Source organism: Miscanthus floridulus, chromosome 11 (assembly GCF_019320115.1).
Source record: "Miscanthus floridulus cultivar M001 chromosome 11, ASM1932011v1, whole genome shotgun sequence".
NCBI classification, from domain to species: Eukaryota; Viridiplantae; Streptophyta; class Magnoliopsida; order Poales; family Poaceae; genus Miscanthus; species Miscanthus floridulus.
This window is the reverse complement of record NC_089590.1, coordinates 88855074-88876318: the sequence shown is the minus strand read 5'-3', so window position 1 is coordinate 88876318 and position 21245 is coordinate 88855074. Positions and strand designations below refer to the sequence as shown.

Here is a 21245-nt window from a genome sequence, read left to right as displayed (position 1 = left end):
GACTAAGAATTCTAGAATTTCAACTCACGTCATGCCAGTCACTTCTCACCTCGGCGGACGCTGATTGACGGGTTGACTTGGCCCAGGGCTGAATCCCTGGATGCATGGAGAAGTCAAACCGGTGGTGCGGTCGTGCGCGTCGGTGTCACCGCGGTATCGCTCGCAAGAGCGACGGCGGCCGGCCGCCCGGCCGTTCACTCGATTTGGCGCCCTGCCGCCCTCTTAGCGCCGGCGACCTGGCCGAAGGACGATGGCGCTCGGTGATGGCTGTGCATGTGCTCCAAATCGTAGATCGACGTGCACTCAACGGTCAGACGGAGGAGAAACGACTGGGCTATTGTGATGGGCCGAACCTCTAGATATTCCTTGGCCCACAAAGGGTCGGCTTTCTCAAAAAAAAAAAAAAAAACTACTACTTTTTTCCTTCAAGAAAAAACTACTACTAATCTGTTCAATAAAAATATACAATTTACCCTAAAAAATATACAATTCTATTTTTATCATATAAATAAAACATTTTAGTTTGGCTAAACGTGTACAAATTAAAAACTTGTTAATGTCTAGATGCCAAATAATTATTATTTAGATTCATGATACAATATATTTTTATAATATACCTACTTAGTATCATAAATAATGTTGACACTTTTTTCTAGTAAATTGGTTAAATCTGAAAATTGTACGATTGAGGACAAAATAGATTATGTTCCTTTTAGGAAAGAGGCTGTAGATTAGAACCCTCAAGCAAGACTAGCGCTTGTGGTGAGTTCTAATCCATTAAGGTAATATACTTGGAATAGGATGTCGTCCGTCCCTCGACGCTGCTAGCTTCTCGAACTAGACCGGTCCAACAGGCAAGGCCTGCTCCCTTCTACGCGCGGCCTCCACTGCGCCATCCGCCAACCACGACCGCCTCCACAGCCCCGGTCATCCAGACTCACCTTGCCCGCCGCAGCTGCCTCCATCCGCCTGCCACGGCCGCCTCCACCGCGCCTCCTGCCCTGACTCGGCCGCATGCCTGTTGACGGTAGTTAACAAACATTATAAACCGTTAATATAACATGCATAAGGGTATAAATATAATCACCAATAAAGGTTTATGGGTTTAAACTAATAAATTCCACGAGTTTTGGTGAATCTGTATTTTCTGCAGGGTTTATCCAGAAAACCATCAAGGTGGACCTAGATGTCAGACTTAGTCGCGCTTATCCACAGCGAAAACAACCACAGAAGGTTCCAGAAGACTCGAGAGGACTCCCCACCTGCAGGCCGACCGGCCCCTAGGGCCCACATGTCAGCCCTCCATTGCTATGTCGGTTCTCCACTGCCTCCTAGATGGCATCTACGCCGTTTATTCAAGTCGGTTTGATCCGAGGACTTAGGATTGACGCTCTGGCCTATACATACCAACCCTTGTCACCCTCCCTGAGGCAATAAGTCATTTGAAAAGATAGAAACCCTAATCATCCTCAGAGCTCCACTATATTCTAGGGCATAGGTAGTTAGGCTAGGTCTAGAGGGAGGCAAGCAAGTTTCGCTTGGATTCCTGATCGTGTCAAGAGCATGGTTTGGTATAATCTTTGTACCCCTCTCTTTTGTATCTCTCATTACTTTTATATATTTGCTATAATTGTTATGACAACATTATTCATATCGTTTATGTTCCTAGTTATCATGTTCATGATCTACTTTGATTGTATACTTAGTATAGCTAGATTATCCTTATATTTATGCATAAGTTCATATAGCGCTCACTCTAGGGTTGTTTACACCAAAATTTGAGAAGAAGAACGAGAGAACTCGGAGCTTCTAGGATTGTGTCATCAAGGAATCGATTAGATGAGAATCGATATCAACTGATTTAGATGTAATGTCAGAATCGGCTATTTTATGGATGACGTCAGCAGACGACGTCAATAGTCTATACTTAAGTGGCGCCAAGAAGATGTGTCGGACTCTACGAATAAGGAAAATTAGGGTCCAAGTTATTATTAAGTTAGGAAATTTTCTTTTATTCCAAGAATTATAATGACTCGTATTTGAGTAGGATTTATGTTTAGGTTCTAGGTATAAATATTAGACCCTAGTTATTGTAAAGGGGATGAACATTCAATCAATACAATCTTTCCGGCTTTCGCCATCGCATTAGGAGTAGGAGTACTGTAGATCTCGATGAGCTCTTCAGCAAACAGGGCTGCATTGACTGATCGACCTCCAGTTTGCTTATGAGTACCATCATAACTTGTATTGTGCTTGTAAAGCTGCATCAGCTAATTGATCTTTTATGAGCCATAATATAAGTTAGTTATCGATCTGTATCGTAGTTTCTAAGGCTGAATCAGCTGATTGATCTCTTACGAATCACAATATAGATCAAAGTTATCGATCTTGTGTTAAATAACTTGTTGTTTAATACAATATCACCAGTTATCGAATCTGCTAAGATTAGTAAGACTTTTCTTGCTGTTTTTGGTTGATTCACCGGTTATCGATCTTGCTATAATTAATGTTTTATTAATTGTAACAAAATCACCCGACTGAGATAGAGATAGATCGACATCATATCATCTTAATTGGTCGTTGTGGCAGCCCGAAATAGCACGCTTCTGGAGGCGCTCGTCTTCCACCAACACTAAGCACCCTGAGAGCTGGCTACATCGGACGGTTCCGTCGAGCACACCCCAAAGGAGAACTCGAATAATTCACGTTTTTTCTCCAGGATCTAATAATGAGAATGAGTTTACAATACTTAGTCCATTTCATACAACAAGAATTCTTAGAAATACATTATTACAATACCAAGTTCAGAGTGCGGAATTTAAACAGCGGAATTATAATAAACATCTAACGATAAGATACAAGGATCCGTTTGTGCCCACCAGAAGAATCCTCTACACAACAGCTACTCCTCAAGCTGTACCTGCAACAGGGGTAAATAAACTCTAAGTACACAATGTACTCACAAGACTTACCCGACTAGTGGGAATAATTTCCCAACTCCAATAGATATGATAAGCTTTATGGTTTGCTGGGTTTCCTTTTTTGCAAAAAGCAATACTAGTAGTGAATCTTTATGTATGTGTTTTATTAGCAGTCATGATTAGTTTATTAGCTAACCATTCTATGTAAGCACCTGTACTTTCAAGCAAGAGTTGAGCAATCAGTTCCATTTCACCATCTTTCATCTTCTAGTTCTTACTACGGTGCTAGATCGTAGACAAGTCGTACCGTATTACACGGTGATTCACGAATCAATGTAACCCAGCTGGGTACCCTGAAACACATGCCCCGCTTGTACCCCAGGCACAAGCAGGACCAACCCACCACTCTCCTGTCAAGGGGTCCAGGTCCCCGTCCAAACTTGGACTCCAAGCCCCCACACCTGAATCCCGGACTTAGTGTGGTGCTTAGACCTCCACCATCCCCGCCTCCAATCAGTTGGTCCGGAAAGAGTCGGAACCCACGACAAGAGAGCAAAATAAAACGACTGTCTAATACAAATAGATCTACAAACGCTCTGAATCTAATCTGTTACCATCAACAATGAGGTTCGACCGGATCGATGGCAGCTATGATGATAATAACAAACTAAAACCGAAGAATCCGTAAAACCATCTATACATTGATAAGCTTTCCGAAAGGCATGTTATATGTGTGAAAGCTCAAACGGATCAGCTAAAATAGCCGATTCAGGTGGAAAAGGGACTACAGCATGTGAACAATCGACTATTTAACATGGACAAACCTATGAACTCATCAGACTTATCCTGCTATCTCTAACAGTGAGGTTCAACCGGATCGATGGCAGCCATGATAAAGACAACAAATCAAACCTTTAAAGTAAACAGATCTATTCACATTTAACAGAATCATGAAGACACATTGTATGCGTTAAAGTGCGGGTGATCGGCTATTTAGCCGATGTAGGTATAGCAAACAGTCAAGGTCACGCCTCATCGAAAACAAATCTACTAACTAGCATCCTCCGATCTAAAGTGCCATCAGTGGGGATTGATGGGATCGTTGCAGCCATAACAGCGAACTATAGACCAGATTTAACTAGCCAACAAACCTCCTCAAGATTAGACATGCCTTAACGTGTACTATGCACGATCAAGATCGAAGTAGAACAGCCGATGAAACATAACTCGTCGCTCAAAGTAAGAAACATCGTATTGTAACAAAGCAAACGACGGACTAAAAGGATATGAGGCCGATCTAGATCGATCTCGACCGGGCAGGTTGATGTTGCTAAAACTAATGGCAAAAAGAACATCAGCAAGATCGGTAACTTAATGAATCTACGCAAAGGATGACACTCTTAGGTAGAGCCGATAACTTGACCTTAATCTAATTCGAGCAGTGGAGGTCGAACTTAACCGATGTAGCCATACTTGAACTAGATAAGAATCGATAACTAGTTTATACTAGAGCTCACAGTGGAGGTCAAACTTAACTGATACAGCCGTACAAACAGAAGTATAAGCCATGACGGTATAGACAAGCCGGAGGTCGGCCGGACCGATGCAGCCCTGCTTGTTGAAGAACTCGCCGAGATCTACACTACTCCTACTGCTAAGGGTTGGTGTAAAGCCAAAAAAGGTAATTTATATTGATTGATTGGATATCCTTTTACAATAGCCAGGGTCCAATATTTATACCCGGAGCCTAAACATGAATCATACTCAAGTACGACTCATTACAATCTTTGGTATAAGAGAAAACATCCCTAATTTAAGATAATTTGGACCCTAATCTTTCCCTTTTTGTAGAGTCCGACATGTCTTTCCCGACGCCAATCGTAGCTTATTGTCGTTATCTACTGACATCATCTGAAGAGAGTTGATTTCAGTGCCGCATCCAAATTAGCTGATATTGATCCTTATGCAATCGATTCCTTGATGACACAATCTTGGAAGCTTCGAGTTCCTATGTTCTTTCTCCCCAAATTTTGGTGTAAACAGCGATCCGCCGGCATGGCCCACACGGGGCGTGGCCCAACCGCGCGGCAACAGCCCGCGATGGGGAGGCTCACCCGCCTGTCATATTTGTGAAAACGCCCCCAATCTAACTGCTATTCCCCTAACCACTATGCAGCCTATTCCTACAGTCTGGACTTAAGCAATCTAGCCCTCGGAACAATCCATCTTCACAACGGCTAGGTCCTCGGGCAACCGCGCGCGCATCGGCACGGCGGCGACGGCACTAGGCGGTCATGCCGGCCAACCAGGCCCCTCCCTGCCCCCTCTAAGGTGCCGATGCTCACCTAGATGTAGACGCGAAGCGGTGGGCGGTGAAGAGATGAACGGGGACGCGTCCAGGAGCTCCCTCTGTGGCGACGGCCAACCTGCGACGGCGGCAACCCTATTCAGTCAAGCTCCGCCACCGGAGAGGAAATACAGACAGCAGAGGAGCATTAGGGTCTCACCGTGATCCTACACGAAGTGGTGGTGCGACCGGAGACTGCCCTAGTCGAGCCGACCACGTGCGCGTGACAAGAGCGACGGTGGGCCGCAGAGACACGGCCGCATCAGCGCCGCGAGGGAAGTAGTGATGGCGCAGCTCAGGTGCGCACGTCAAGAACGACTACGAGGCGGAGCTAGGGGTGCAACCAATTTGGCTCAGGATGACAAGGTGGGTAGTGCCCACGGCAACGGCGGGCTTAGCCTTTAATGGCGCGACGGTGGAGACCCGGCTCCAAATTGGAGCTTGCCAAGGCTCGATTGGACACGGTGCGGGGTCGGTCGGCTAGCAGGCTCGAAGACGGAGTTGGGGGCGCACCGAATTGAATGGACATGACCCATCCATGTCGGATTGATGGCGCGGCCTGGCTGGCCCGACAGTAGAGGAGGGAGGGGAAAAGAAGGGGATGGGTCCGGCTACTTGACCGAGCTTTGGCGGGATGCGGCGACCGCACATGTGAACTCACTGCGAGCCACCACAGCCAGGAGAGGAACGTATGCGCGTGCAGGCGGTGGCACCATGGTAGGGCGGCCATGGCGCCGTTAATGGCGAACGACAAGCGAGTGGCCTTGGCAAGCCCACGTGCACGAAGTCGAGACAGCAACGACACAGAGGCGCAGGCAGACGCGACGGCAGAGTGCTGTGGCGCGGCGGTGACAGTGCGGCGCAGCACGGTGATGGGACGGAGGCGAAGCAGCATAGGTGGACGGCATCCACCCGGTCAGAGAGGAACACCGCAGCGCAGCGCAGCGCAGACGCGACGCGACGCAATGCAAAGACAGCGACAGCGACACGGCGAGGTAGGCGGCAGCGGACCGGCCAGGGCATCGGGCCCGCGATGATAGCGACGGGCAGAGCGGCCAGGCCAACCGGCCCCCAGCGACCCATCGAACGCGGCGGTGCACGGCGCGGGCGTGTGCGTGCTCTGCTCGTGCAACACGTGCCTGGGCGCGACAGCGGCGACGCGGAGCCTGCGCAGCAGTGCGCGTGTGTGCGCGCATTGGACGAGCCAGCGCTGCGACGCCGAGCGCCGAGGCACGGTGACCGCGCCCAGTCGCTGAAACCGGCCGAAAACGTGTCATGCACGCTTTTTAAAGCGTCCTAAAAATCTAAATCGTTCATTCAATCGCCAAACCACCTATGCAATTCTTAAGAGGGCATATTAGGCTACTAAAACCAGCCATAAAACCACATCACTCCTTAACCCAATTACTCCACAAAAATTGCCAAATGCAGCTTTGTCAAACCATTTTTAGACTTACGAAATCGACCATTTTTCAGACTTACGAAATTGACTAAGTCTTGATGAGATTCGCGTCAAATTTAATTTCCAACCTATTAGACCAGTTAGCTAGTGAATTCATTATTCGACCGCAGGTATTTCATCGTCATCTACAAGGTTTGTACTTATAACTTTATTAAAGTTTCGTATATACGTTCTATAGTGTTTTCGTTCAATAAAAATTCGCGAACATCCTTACTTGATAATTTCACACGTCCCGAACAACCTTTCGTTATGCATTTTCGTTGGTCGTTTTAAGTTACGTAAATTAATCTACACCCTATATTACATACATTAACACATAAATATGATGTTTATGTAGTGTTTTAGCAAAAGGTTTACATTGTAACACCGAGGGTGTTACAGCTTGGCCCTTGCGAGGGATTCCTTGCGAGGGGCTCCAACGAGGACTAGGGGAAAGCTTGCGCGCTTCTCGATACCTCGGTAAAAATACCGGAGTTGTCGATGGGAGTTTACATATCTCTACCTTATTCTTTAACTTCCGCATTTACATTGTTTGCATAACTCCTTTTGCTGTAGAGATAGCAACACACTAGCAAAACTGTAGTTGCACATCTAGATAGTTTATCTTTTGCATAGGTTTTGCTAAGGTTAGAAAAGGAGACTATAGTTTAGAGTTAGACTTCTAAGTTGCCTAATTCATCCCCGTCTTAGGTGTCATGGTCCCCTTTTACGGTGTTTGGACACACACAAGGCCTCCCCAACTGCAACACAATCTTCAACTGGTGGACCTCCTGGAGATCAACATGGACCGGCACCAATAGGAGCGGAGCAGACTCCGTTTTCGCTCTAGTTGCCTGGGAGCTATGGAAGGAGAGAAATGCAAGATGTTTCCGGGGCACCGCCACCCAGCTACAGCAGCTACTTGCCATAATCAAGCATGAGGCCGGGCAATGGGTGCAAGCAGGCGCATGACATATGTGTTGTTTATTTTTCAGTATAGTAGCCTAAGAATTTTCGAGCACTAGGGAGGGCAGGAGCTTCACTCTAATTTGTTGAGCCCCCTAGAGCGCTGCCACAACATTTGTAATCCAAAACTCCTTACTACTTAATGCAAAGACGCGCAAGCCTTTTGCGTGTTCGGGAAAAAAAGAGTCTCTTTGAGTTGCTCTAAGTTCTCGTCTAATTACAAGAGATATCCTATGCAACAAAATAGAATACCATCTAGAGGACTTCCTATGCCGGCTAACGACCTCTAGTTGTTTGAGAAATACATGTTTAGCTTTTGTCTAACAGGTCAGCCATCCGTAGACTTTAAATAAGTTCATTGCTTTCAACCACTATATATATATATATATATATATATATATATATATATATATATATATATATATATATATATATATATATATATATATGGAATCTGGAGGGCCCCCAGCCCGTACAGCTTTATTAACAATAAAAAGAGGGGTTCAAAGATACAAAGAAACATTCAAAGATAAAAAAGAGGGGTTCAAAGTCAGTAACACACATCTCCTGGAGAGGTGGCATGTGACTCCAGCATGTGTGAGTGATTTGATCTTGTATAAGTCTTCGACCAATTCAAGTTGAATGAAAGGCAAGCAAGTAAAAAAAAAGATACAAAGGAAATAAAGGAAATAAAAAACAGACGGCGGCTACAACAGCATGCGGGGGTGCTGCCACGTAGCAAGAGTGTTTGCTCATCATTGCTTTGGTCAAGAATCAAGATCCTTCCTCCTTGGCTCCTTCGTGTCTTAATCCACCAAGTCATAATGTGGACTAATCTTGGTCCTTGGTTTGGTCAATTTTATTCTGAAATACATACTTTGGCATCTTGTGTCATAGAGATAGATTAGCCCAGGAAATTTTTTGGTCCGTCTATCCCCTGCATGCCACGTAGCCTCCTTTTCTTTTCTTCTAACAATAAAAAACTTTGTCTACTTCTGTTCTACTCCCTCCATCCCAAATTGTAAGTCATTCCAAGAATCTTGGAGAGTCAAACTTTTTCAAGTTTGACTAAAATTATAGAGAGAAACACAAAGATTGATGACATCAAATAGGTATAATATGAAAATATAACTAATGAAGAATCTAATGATACTTACTTGGTATGATAAATATTATTATTTTGTTATATAAATTTGGTCAAACTTGAAAAACTTTGACTCTCCAAGATTCTTGGAATGACTTACAATTTGGGATGGAGGGAGTATGAAATACCGGGCAATGTCAACCACCTATTGTTAAATATTTTAGAACATTACACGGCATTGACGTTTTGCATTTTCATCAAATTTGTCAGACTATTGGTTCACTCCCGGTTATGGCTCCACCAGGCCATGTCCACGTGCCACAACCTGATCTATATCTTGATGCCATTTTCGTCGCCCCTGACTCGTCAGCGTAGAACAGAGAAGGCAGAATGGGCACGACCTGCCTTACCATTTTCATCCTCCTGATTCTCCTGATGATTTGTGTCTGCAAATCCGATGACCAGTTGACAAGCGCAAGGCCACTGACCCCCGGCGACCTGCTCATCTCCAAAGGCGGCGTCTTTGGGCTCGGCTTCTTCTCCCCGTCCCCGGCCGGCTCCAACACGACGAGCCTGTACGTTGCGATCTGGTTCCACGGCATCCCTGAGCGCAATCGCACCGTCGTGTGGGTCGCCAACCGCGACCGCCCAGCCACCACGGCTTCGTCCCCGACGCTCGCCATCAGCAACAGCTCTGACCTCGTGCTGTCGGACTCCCAAGGCCGCACTGTCTGGAGGACGCAGAACGCCATTGCCGCCGCCGACAACGCCTCCCCCCTGGCCGTGCTGCTCGACACGGGGAACCTTGTACTCCAGCTGCCCAACGGCACGGTCATATGGCAGAGCTTCGATCACCCGACCGACACCATTCTCCCAGGCATGAGGTTCCAGATGATCCACAGGGCTCGCCCCGCCGGGCGCCTGGTCTCTTGGAGAGGCCCCGCCGACCCGTCCACCGGAGACTTCTCGTTCGGCCTCGACCCCGTCTCGAACCTCCAGCTGATGGTCTGGCACGGGGCCGACCCGTACTCCCGCATCAGCGTGTGGAACGGCGTGTCGGTGTCCGGCGGCATGTACACAAGTTCCCCCAGCTCGATGGTGTACCAGACCATCGTCAACACCGGCGACGAGTTCTACCTTGAGTACACGGTCTCCGACGGCTCGCCGTACTTCCGGATCATGCTCGACCACAACGGCACGATGAAGCTCCTCAGCTGGGACGCCAACTCGTCGGCGTGGACGGTCGTCTCAGAGCGCCCCACCGGTGGCTACGGCCTCTATGGTTCGTGTGGCCCCAACGGCTACTGCGACTTCACCGGAGCTGCCCCGGCATGCCAGTGCCTCGAGGGCTTTGAGCCCGTCGCCGCCGGTCTCAACTCTTCAAAAGGATGCCGGAGAATGGAGCCTCTGCGGTGCAGCAAGGGAAGCCACTTCGTGGCCTTGCCCGGGATGAGAGTTCCTGACAAGTTCGTGCTCCTCCGGAACAGAAGCTTTGAGCAGTGCGCGGCCGAGTGCAGCAGTAACTGCTCCTGCACCGCCTATGCTTACGCCAACTTGAGCAGCAGCGGTGCCATGGCCGACCAGTCAAGGTGCTTGGTTTGGACCGGGGAGCTTGTCGACACATGGAAAAGCTTCAACTATGGCGAGAAGCTGTACCTCCGCCATGCCAACCCTCCTGGTACGCACCGTTTCATCATCTGCTGTTCAGATTTGTTGATCAGAGGATCAGTTTCTCCAATGATGGCAGAGATGTCCATCTAGCAATGAAGCAGAAGATACACCATAGTGAGAAATGTCCACTCAAAATAGATTTTCATTAACGTGATTTAAAGAACACAAGCATTAAGTATAATAAAACTGAATGGCAATAGAGCATCTCCAGTCAGGTGATCCCCATTGCAACTCCCCCAATAGGGTGATGATGGGCTCTGTTTTCCCTACCTCGATCGGTTCTATTTCCTTCATTTATCACCAGTTAATGTAATGGCTTCAGAAACTAAAAACAAACAACAAGAGATATAGTAGCTCTTCTAGTTAATTAATTACTCAGCACATTCTAACAAGTTTTACTTTGGCAGTTAAAACCAAGACCAATATAATAAAGATTGTAGTCCCGGTTGTAGCATGCCTGCTGCTACCCACATGCACAGCCCTTGTCTGCCTATGCAAATTCAAAGGTACAACAATAAGTGCCTTGTTTCAACATGTAATGCTATTACTGTACAAGTTTTAAGAAAAAAGGTATCAATGTCCCACTCCCAACCAGCAGGGAAATGGCGAAAAAGGGAGATTCAGAAGAAACTGATGCTAAGATACTTGAGCACCTCAAATGAACTTGGAGACAAAAATGAAGAATTTCCATTTGTTAGCTTCGATGACATTGTTGCCGCAACTGACAATTTCTCTGACTGCAATATGCTTGGAAGAGGAGGCTTTGGCAAAGTTTACAAGGTAATGGCAAATTTTCACATTAATAGTTATAGGATAATATGCGTTAAAAGAATCATTAAAACTGAAGAAAGAATTGTACTTTTCATCATTTTCCAATTCAGAAGAATGCAATCATGCAGGGAATGTTGGAAGGAGAGAAGGAAGTTGCTGTCAAAAGGCTTAGTCAAGGTTCTGGGCAGGGTATTGATGAATTCAGAAACGAGGTAGTTCTACTTGTCAAACTACAGCACAGGAACCTAGTTAGACTACTTGGTTGCTGTATTCATGAAGAAGAGAAGTTACTGATCTATGAATACTTGCCTAACAAAAGCCTGGATGCCTTCCTGTTCGGTATGCACTGACTCTATTGCATAATGCAGTTCTTACTTTGACAAAAAGGATACTGCTGATGACTAACAGTAGGGTTTGTTAAATACTACTTGTTGGCAGATGCTTCAAGAAAGCATGTGCTTGATTGGCCAACACGGTTCAACATAATCAAAGGCATAGCCAGAGGGCTTCTATATCTCCACCAAGATTCAAGATTAACAATAATTCATAGAGATCTTAAAGCAAGTAACATCTTGTTAGACACAGAAATGAGTCCCAAAATATCGGATTTCAGTATGGCAAGAATCTTTGGGGGAAACCAGCAACTAGCAAACACTACCCGCGTTGTTGGGACATAGTGAGTAATTCATTTACTAGTCAATGTTAAATAATGCAACTATAATAGTTTAGTCTAACTCAAATTCTTCCGTTGTTGAATTTGCTTAAACAGCGGTTACATGTCTCCTGAATATGTGACAAGTGGTACCTTTTCTGTCAAATCAGACACATATAGCTTTGGCGTTCTTCTCTTGGAGATTGTAAGTGGTTTGAAGATAATCTCAACTCAGCTCATAATGGACTTCCCAAACCTTATAGCTTATGTAAGTAGTGTGAAATACTCTAGTTTTTAATAAACATAAACAAAAATATATTAATTTGACAGAAAAAAGATTTACATTTTTCCAGACATGGAAGTTATGGGAAGAGGGAAATGCGACGAAATTGGTGGACTCATCGGTTGCTGAAAGTTATCCACTCCATGAAGTTTTGAGGTGTATTCATGTAGGACTTTTGTGTGTCCAAGACAATCCAAATGCAAGGCCACTCATGTCATCAGTTGTGTTTTTGTTAGAGAATCAAACCACATTGCTTCCAGCACCAAAGGAGCCTGTATATTTTTTACCAAGGAATAGTAAAACTGAAGAAACATGGAGAAACATAGAAGGTTCTCTGAATACATCGTGTATCACGACACTAGAGGGCCGCTAGATGTTCACACCAACTTTTACTATATAAATGTTCAAGTCTTTGACTAACTGTGTAGGTCTGTAGGGTTAAGTGAATTTCAGCAACATAGCTGGTCGTAATATATGTGAACGTACAGTCTTCCAAAGGGATATATATGTGCTTACTGTACTGAACACACTGAATTGAAGCTTGCAGCTTGGAAAGAAAATGCAGATAATATATAGGGATTTGAGAATTATATGGTCAAGTGTCATAACAAAGAATGCAATCACATGGCATTGCTTTAATCTTCAGTTGCTCTAATGCAAAATGGTGAAGGCTGCCTAATCTTTCAGTGCTGTGCCTCATATGGATTATTCATAGAATTCTTCATCAGCTGTTATATTTTTTCTATAAAGCTAGTAAACTTGCGGGGTTCTTCTTTTAGTGGTCATTGGAGAGTAGAAAACAACCATAGTTCAGACGAATATACTGTAGCAAGTTCAGAGTTGTTTTCACCATTGTGTCACATACCTCATATGTGGGGTTTTCTATTTGCATAAGATGAGCAAATAATAAATACACTATGGCTTGCAGCTGGTACTAGCAAATATTTTTCTTGGCCAGGTTCACCAGGAATTTAGATGTTTATTTCCAACGTTAGCTGCAAGTGAAATTCAGGTTATTCAGCAAATCGCCACTGACGGCAGAGCTCACACATTCTGCAAAAGCTTCGGATCACCAATTCCTCCGAATGTGTAGCACGCCAAGTTTTTTTTGTGTGTAAAATTAAGTAAGCTGAGAAGACCATAGTATGCAAATACAACGGAAGTCCTACATATTCTTCGAACTAGGGATGAAAACGTCCTACTGCTACTGTCCTACATATTCATCGACGAATGGACCCCATGGCGCTAGAATTAGAAGCGAGAGCAGAGACCCCGAGTGCGAGTACGTAGCAGTAGACAGTAGCACTGTAGTACCTGGAGAAGACGGCGGTCATGGACACGGGTGCCGAACTGCGGCGGCGCGAGAGCGAGGCGTCAAGGGCCTGTCGAGCCGTACTACTACGAAAGGAAGAAGGGCGGCCGGCTGCGTGGTTACGGTTCCTCCGCCTCCGCCTCAGCTCTCAAACCTCCGCAGTCCGCACTGCTGAACTACTGCTGAAGTCCTTGAAGGACACCCGATTAGATGGGCCTAAGACCTCCTCCTTTCGAGCGGCCCAGTCCATCGGGAACTACAGCGTCCTCTACTCCTCTAGCGCCCACTAGGCAGGCCTTCGCACTTACAGCCCATCATCTCTCCAATGATGCCCATGCGACAGGACACACATCGATCTGGCTAAATCACACGTGCTTGGAACACCACTCAGGTGGTAGATTATTGATTATTGGAGAAATAAAGAGAAAGGAGGGAAAAAAGGAAAAATGGTAAAGAAAACAAGAAGCAATTGTTTTGACTGCTATTTTTACAAAAGCAATGTTTCGGATGCTAGTTTTGCGAAGCGCGTTGCTTGAGCTACTAAAAATGCAATTTTCTCTCACGAGAGCAGAGACCTCTCGACTTCCGCCGTATTTTTTTTCCTTGTGGGCTGGGGAGGCCATTTTGTTCTTCGGGATGTAAGAGGAACTACAATAAGCTCTCCATATCCTTCCTAATTATTAGTAATAGAGATTTTCAAGAAAAAAAAAACATCAATAGCTTCTTTATTTGGTTATCTAAATATAGTAATCTTCTATACTGGATTTCTCGCTAGCCAATGATAGAAAACGAGAATGGCTCACACAACATATAGAAAACTTGTTGGAGATTAGAAAAGATATAGAAATCGATATTCATTAAATGACTCTTCAAATGATGATTTGGAGAGTGAGTTTTAGAAAAACTCTTGGAGATGCTTTAAGGCCTTTATATAGATGTAAGCATATTATTTAGTTTTGGAGGGCATCCAAACTGACTTTTTCAATGAGGTCTGGAAAATCATTGGGCTTAGTTTTGGGCTCCAAAACCAGGCTTCCAAACAGCCCTAAATGCCAATACTTGCTCTATCCCTAGCGCATTGGTGCTGATCCCATCCTATATTAAAAAGTTTACTGGCTTCGACTCGACCTTACCTCGCGTTCAAAATTTTAGATAACCAATGCGGTAATCCACCCTCGGTATGATACATGATACAAGGTTATTGATGGTCTCTGTGGCAATTGTCAAACACCCCAAATATTTTGAAAGAACAAAATCGCACGCCAAAGAAGATTCGGAGGCACATTCACGAAAAAGTGCTCTTATGCCACACCACATAGTAAGAAGGTGCACCAAACCAATAGCAATGTAACTGTCGACCAAAATACTGTACAAGCTCATAACAACATACACATCTCCTATCGCAAAAAATAAACAAAGAAACCATACACATCTATAAAAGAAAAAAGTGATTCATACATACTAGCATTCATATATAACCAAATTAACCATCTACCGTCCCTCCAACACCGTGACACTCATGTCATTCACACAAGAGCTGATACTATTTTCTCCTATTCCATGGTCATCTGAATACCTTTGTGGGAAATAGACGGGCTGTTTTGGGACTAAAAGTGGTGTGGTTTCGTTCTCCAACATGAACACAACCGATGACATGAGAGGTCTACTGTATGGATTGTCTTGCACACACAAGAGTCCTATCTGGATGCACCGTAAAGCTTCGATTGGCAAACAAGTCTCCAAAATGGCTGAGTCCACCAAATCAATTGCCTTACCATCTTGCCATAAGCTCCATGCCTAAACCAAATGGAATTAATCGCATATAAGATATCATATAACAGAAGCGTTTTTCTTTTACCTTAACAAATTCAAGAATGTTAGCATACTTACGTAAGCTAATAGGTTAGGAAAGCCAGTGAATCGAGTTGCAGTGATGCTCAAACCACTTATAATCTCCAAGAGTATGACACCAAAGCTATATGTATCAGACTTGATAGAAAAGACGCCATCCATGGCATATTCAGGAGACATGTAACCACTGTTATGCATAAAAATAATTAGCGCTAAGTAATAAATAATTAGTGCTAATTAAAAATAATTAGGATAAATATTGAAAAATAAAAATTAGTTTCAAACATCAATGCATATTAATTACTCACTATGTCCCAACAACTCGATTAGTATTGTCTTCTTGTTCATTTCCGCTGAAGATTCGTGCCATACCAAAATCCGATATCTTAGGACTCATATCTGTATCCAACAGTATGTTGCTTGACTTTAGATCTCTATGAATTACAGTCCACCTCGAATCTTGATGGAGATAAAGAATTCCTCTAGATACTCCTTTGATTATCTTGAACCTTGTTGGCCAATCAACGACATGTTTACCGGCAGCATCTGTACAGTATTGTATTGTGAGTAAGCAAGAAAATTCCAGTGATAAGTGGTAACTATGACTATTTGTCTACTCACTGTTTTCTTGCTAAATGTAATTTAGTCTAAACATACCAAAAATGAAGGAATCCAAGCTTTTGTTTGGTAAATACTCATAAACCAGCAGCTTCTCGTCTCCATGGATGCAGTAACCAAGAAGTCTTACAAGGTTTCTGTGCTGCAATTTGGCTATTAGAAGAACTTCATTTCTGAATTCCTCTGCTCCTTGTCTAGAACCCTTTCCAAGCCTCTTGATTGCAACTTCTTTGTTATCGTCCAGCATGCCCTGCATGATTTTGTCGTTCTTATACTCAACAAACAATGATAAAGTTTCTTAGTACTGTAGTTTTGTAGAAATTTTACTGTGGTTACCTTATAAACCTTCCCGAAACCTCCTTGTCCGAGCATATTGTGTTCAGAAAAATTGTTAGTTGCAGAAACAATATCTCCAAAGCTAACAAATGGAAGATCAAAATCATCATCACCAAGGTCATTTGCCGCACTTAAGGAACCTATCATCGCGTTCGTCTGGACATCATTGTTTCGACGTTGGCCTTGAAGGAATATCAGTGGAGTGGCTCTACCTCTATGCCTGCATATCCAAACAAGGTACATAGCCGCAGACGTGAGTGCAAGCAGAGATACAGTAACTGGAACCACGATTCTTGCCACATCCCTCCTCTTCCCTGTAGCTGCAGAAATGTGTTACAAAGAAGAATATTAAATCGTACTAGTTGACAAGATGAAAGAATGTTAAATCTAGAGTAACTGGTGAAGTTAGAAGTTTTGTGCTTACCAAATTCAGACTTTGACAGCCTCACATAGAGATCCTGCCCTTTGTCCACGTAACGAACGTCCACGATGCCATCCGTCCACATGACGCAGCCACTGCCACCGTCTCTGCCTCGGATGTCGGCGGCGGCGTACGCTACGCACGAGCAGTTGGCGAGGCACCTCGCCCTGCACTGCTCCAGCGTCGCGCTCATGTCCACCGTCGTGTTGTCGGTGTCGGGGAGTTTCACTCCTCCCAACACCATGAACCCATCCGTCGTCGTCCCGTTGATGCACTCCAGCGGCGTGTGCCGACGGCAACCACCGGAGGTCTCCCTCATGGACCACTGTGACGGCGATGCCGGGCTGAACCCGTCTATGCAGCTGCAGAACTGCGTGGACGCGGTGGCCGAGTTGCACAGGCCGAACGCGCCGCACTTGGCGTAGCTGTCGCAGAGGTCCCGTGGCGATTGCAACCAGACGTTCCAGACCCGGCTGACCGGCTCCCACGCCAGACGCTCCACCGTCCCGTCGTCGTTCACTACGAGGCGGGAGAAGGGCGCGCCGGGCATGGCGGTGACCATGTAGGCCACCTCGTCGGGGCGGACAACAACCTGGACGGAGAACATCCCGGAGTAGGACGCTATCTCCGGGATGCCGCTGAACCTCGGGCCGATCCACGGGCCCGTGGTGTACGTCTTGACTTTGCCTTGCCACGAGACGATCGCCGGCAGGCCCTTGGTGTCCAGTACCAGGCGATAGTCCCCTGGACTCGGATCGTTTGGCGCACGCCACGACGTGAGAGGCCACTCGTCTCCGGTCTGTGGGTTCTTGCCGAGCCTCATGCCGGCGAGCAAGGTGTTCGACGGATGATCGAACGATTGCCAGAGGATGCTGCCGCTGCTCTGCTCGCGCACGACCAGGTTGCCTGACTCAAGAAACTGGGTCACCGCAGAGGCGGCCGTCGTGTTGGAAGACCACGCGGTCTGGCCAGAGCCGTCGAGAAGGAGAAGGCCCCGAGCGCTGCCGATCACCAGTACGCCGGAGGTGTCGTTGAGTGGCCTATCACGGTTGGCCACCCAGCAGACAGCCTCCGGGGACGCGGTGAACCAGATTCCGAGGTATCTCTTGGTTGGGGCCCCGGTCGGGGCGAAGAACCCCAGCGTGAATGAGCCACCCACAGAGACCACCGTCTCGCCATCGGTGATGTTGGAGCCATTGTTGACGAGCGTCGTGTCAGACACAATGCCGGCGGCGGAGGTAAGGAGCATGGAGAGTGTCAGAGCAAGACGGTAGAGAAATTTGATGGTTGCTGCCGCCATGACCAGGGATACTCCTTGTCCTTGCACAGGAGATTTCATGGTCTCACAAGATGCTACTAGTAACTAAGAAGATTTAGATTGTAAAATTTAAAACCGTGCGCATTATGTCATCATGTTTCCAGATTATAAGTAGCCGCGCTGACTGACTGAATCCATGGATGATACGTGACTCCAAGAGAAGTCACATCCAGCAGAGCAGCTCTGACTGGAATTTCATGAACTCAGAGTCCACGATCGAAGTCCAGCAGCTATGAATGGGAATGCGGTACCTGTGACGTGCAACGTATGTTTGGTACTTGGTTACGACGATTTCAAGAGACTTTCTATATCTTTTTTATAATAGTTAGAAATAGAGATTTTGATGAAAATATACACTCCAATAACTTGTTTAATTAGATATTTAAATATATAGTCATCGTTATTCTAGATTTCTCGCTAGCTAAAAATTAATATAGAGAGTGAGGATGGCTCTCTAGAGTGCACACAAAATATAGAAAAGTTGTTGGAGACTAGAAGATATAGAAAACAATTTTTATTCAAATGACTCTTCAAATGATTCGAGGGATGCTCCTGTTTTTGAGAGCCTATTTTTTCATCTGTTCCAACATGTGAGCTCTCAAATCAGTGCTCTTAAATTTATCCCAACAGACAATGACACAAGGGGTCCACTCGGCATCCCCTCTTCTTCTCTCTTCCTCTCTCTTACCTATCTAGCTATGCATGTTCAGAGCAGAGGAGCAACATCGATATCTCCCTGATGAGCCTCTTCGGGAGGCAAGCCGTGTCGAGATCTCGCGGAGCAGCCGCTTCGAGCGAGGTCGCCGGGAGGAGTGGCTGGACCAGGAACGCCGAGAGGTGGAGTGGAGCATCAGACAACGTCGGGGAAGCCGGCGAGGAGCAATTGGGATGGGAAGAGAGAAGATGTGCTTGGATTTCCCAAGAGGTTATGTGGCTCGGGTCTCTAGTCGCTGGGAGAAGCGCCGGGACCTCGCTGGGAGTAGAGAGCCACGCAGTCGAGAGAGCTCGTTGAGGAGTGGAGCTATGTGAGCGGGATGTCGCTCAGGAGAGGAGCTGTGTAGCCGGGGTACTCGTTGGAGAGCGATTGGGTCCACACCGGGAAGGAGAGGAGCCATGTGGCTGAGGGAGCTTGCCAGAGAGGGGCGCCACACCAGCCTAAGGGAGCTTGCCAGAGAGGAGAGCCACGTGCGGCTGAGGAAGATCCGTTGGGGGAGTAGGATCTTGCCCGAAAGGAAAGGAGTCAGGCAGGTGGGAAGTAGCTCCAAAGGCCAAGTAGGGACCGGGTGGAGAGCCCTAGGAATGAGGGCTGCCTAGGGTTATTTGAGGACCTCTTATTTTTGGGCTCTTGTAGGGCCTGCTGAACCGGCCTGTGTTTTTTGTTTAAGCCTTCAAATTTGTTTAAGGGTTTATTTGAGGCCTTGCTAGAGTTGCTCACGCACCAGACTTAGAGTCGGCCATCCCTGCACCAAACTCACACCTAGTATAGAACCTCCAAAACAGGATCTACATTCCCTGCCTCATCTCCCAATATTCTCAAATTTGAAAATAGTGACTTGAGATCCAATTTCGATGAACCTCCAAGTGGCAGTGGCGGTCATCCTTGTATCTATGGATAACTGTTGCCGGTCATTACGACATGATGACATCCTAACAACTAGAACGTAGAAAACCGAATCTCTTTTGCTTGTTCTATTTCTCAGTTTTCTCATATGTGAAAATAGCGACCATAGATTCAATTCCAGTGAACATCTAGGAAGCCGCAGTCAGAGTGCACAAGAAAAAAGACAATGCCCCATCATAATTAGGAGTACCGGTCGATCGTGCGCGTATGGGATGCCTTCTTTTTTCTAAGTACAGATAGATCGAGAGTTAAAATAGAAAATTGTTGGAGTTAGACTTTTCTAGTCTTACAAAAAAATCAAGATTAGTTTTTGTACCGAAATGTTGGAGATTTTCTAATCTCGATGATCTTCTTCTCGGCTCCCAATACTTGCCAAACAACTTCGGGACACGGTGTGAGACTGAGACATAAGAATTTGTCGGACTATCGAGGAGACCGAATTTTTTATTTTTTTAGCCCTTTTTTAGAAAGTTTTCACAAATACGCTCCTAGAGGAAATATTTCAGAATCTGGACCCTTAGCTCGGCGCCATCGATGCAGGCGCCGAGCTAACACGTCTCGGCGCCAGCGTCCCTAGCGCCGAGCTCTTAGGCTCGCAGATGTGGTGGTGACATGGCAGGCAGCTCGGTGCCATAGATCCTGACGCCGAGCTCGGCGCCGTAGTGTTAGTTGATCTCCATCAATAGGCCCAACGACCTATTGGGCCCTTGGATCTGCGCCCTAATCGGGGGCGCCCAACCCTAATATGGTTGGTGGGCCCCTGTCGCATAGCACTATAAAAGGAGAGGTGGGGATCAGGGCTCAAACTACGAGGTTGACCTGAGCCGCTGTAACCACCTATAGAGAAACACTAATCCGATCTAAAGAAGGGTGCTGCCAGTGACGGGAAGCTCCACCGACTCCGCCGTCGCCTCTGCAGCATCTCCACCACGCTGGACTCCACCGCGCTGAGCTCCCTCGACACCGGCGTCCACGAGGCTACGGCGCAACTGCGTCAGGGCGAACTAGAGGAACCCTAAGTAAGAGATGCTTACCCCGATCTACTGTTCAGAGGCACTGTTGTTCTAACAATAGTATCAGAGCCAAGATTGCCAGTGTGTAGATCTAGTATGGGGTAAAGCATTGAAAAGAAATCAAAGAAATCACAAGGGTTCGATCCGTTTTGGATTGAAACCCTAACCCTAACTAGGTAAAAGAAAATTGAAAAGAGACTAGGGGGTGGCGGATGTCACTGAACTCTCGGTCACCACCGCCACCGCGCGGGGAAAGGTGCCACACCGCTGTCTTCGTCGGCGCGTGGCAAGAAAAGAACAGACCTCCTTTTGGATCTGAGCAGACAGAAGGGGTTCCCTAACCCTAACCCTAACTGGGTGAAGGAAAGAACAAAAGAAGAGGGATTCGACCGAACAAAAGAAGAGGGATTCGGCCTAGAAGAGTATCAAAGCCGAACCCTAACCCACAAAGCACTCACTGGGGAAGAAGAACAGTGACTCCAGTGAGTCAAACCCTAATCCTAACCCCAACCCCAAATCGGTTCAACTCCAAAATAAAAAGAAAGAAGATCCAAAAGAGAAGAAGGGGAAGGGGCTTATCTCGCTAATCTCGAATCAAAATCGAGAGAAAAACCGAATC

At 46.2% G+C, this 21245-nt stretch overlaps 2 protein-coding genes across 4 annotated transcripts; one reads left to right on the top strand and one right to left on the bottom strand.

The window, feature by feature from the left end:
- The first annotated feature begins 9101 nt into the window (after positions 1-9101).
- Positions 9102-12626, top strand: LOC136493787 (G-type lectin S-receptor-like serine/threonine-protein kinase B120). Of its 3 annotated transcripts, none has more exons than XR_010768443.1 (7): positions 9102-10437; positions 10838-10936; positions 11029-11210; positions 11312-11540; positions 11640-11877; positions 12024-12121; positions 12207-12226. XR_010768443.1 is itself a non-coding variant. In XM_066489938.1 (7 exons), the coding sequence occupies exons 1-7, from the start codon at positions 9150-9152 to the stop codon at positions 12507-12509; spliced, it is 2472 nt and encodes an 823-aa protein (XP_066346035.1). In that variant the 5' UTR covers positions 9102-9149; the 3' UTR covers positions 12510-12626. The 3 variants fall into 3 exon arrangements, 2 of the variants coding, with proteins under 2 accessions (XP_066346035.1, XP_066346034.1); XM_066489938.1 differs by having other exon boundaries at positions 11330-11540; positions 11971-12121; positions 12207-12626; XM_066489937.1 differs by having other exon boundaries at positions 11971-12121; positions 12207-12626.
- A 2313-nt stretch (positions 12627-14939) lies between these two features.
- LOC136494605 (receptor-like serine/threonine-protein kinase SD1-8) lies at positions 14940-17962 on the bottom strand. Its single transcript, XM_066490766.1, has 7 exons — positions 16678-17962; positions 16466-16573; positions 16254-16435; positions 15957-16167; positions 15608-15845; positions 15339-15486; positions 14940-15245 (listed from the first exon to the last, which is right to left on the bottom strand). Exons 1-7 carry the CDS (start codon positions 17921-17923, stop codon positions 14940-14942), a joined length of 2439 nt encoding a protein of 812 aa, XP_066346863.1. The 5' UTR covers positions 17924-17962.
- Between the last annotated feature and the right edge of the window lie 3283 nt (positions 17963-21245).

Bases quoted from the DNA above. Each gene is read 5' to 3' on its own strand.
- LOC136494605 (XM_066490766.1), bottom strand. From the start codon at position 17,923: ATGCTCCTTACCTCCGCCGCCGGCATTGTGTCTGACACGACGCTCGTC. The intron at 16,574-16,677 runs GTAAGCACAAAA...ACATTTCTGCAG, and splicing joins GCTGTCAAAGTCTGAATTTG to CTACAGGGAAGAGGAGGGAT. The intron at 15,246-15,338 runs GTAAGTATGCTA...CATTTGGTTTAG, and splicing joins TTCCTAACCTATTAGCTTAC to GCATGGAGCTTATGGCAAGA.
- LOC136493787 (XM_066489937.1), top strand. From the start codon at position 9,150: ATGGGCACGACCTGCCTTACCATTTTCATCCTCCTGATTCTCCTGATG. The intron at 10,937-11,028 runs GTACAACAATAA...CCCAACCAGCAG, and splicing joins CTGCCTATGCAAATTCAAAG to GGAAATGGCGAAAAAGGGAG. The intron at 11,211-11,311 runs GTAATGGCAAAT...TTTCCAATTCAG, and splicing joins GCTTTGGCAAAGTTTACAAG to AAGAATGCAATCATGCAGGG.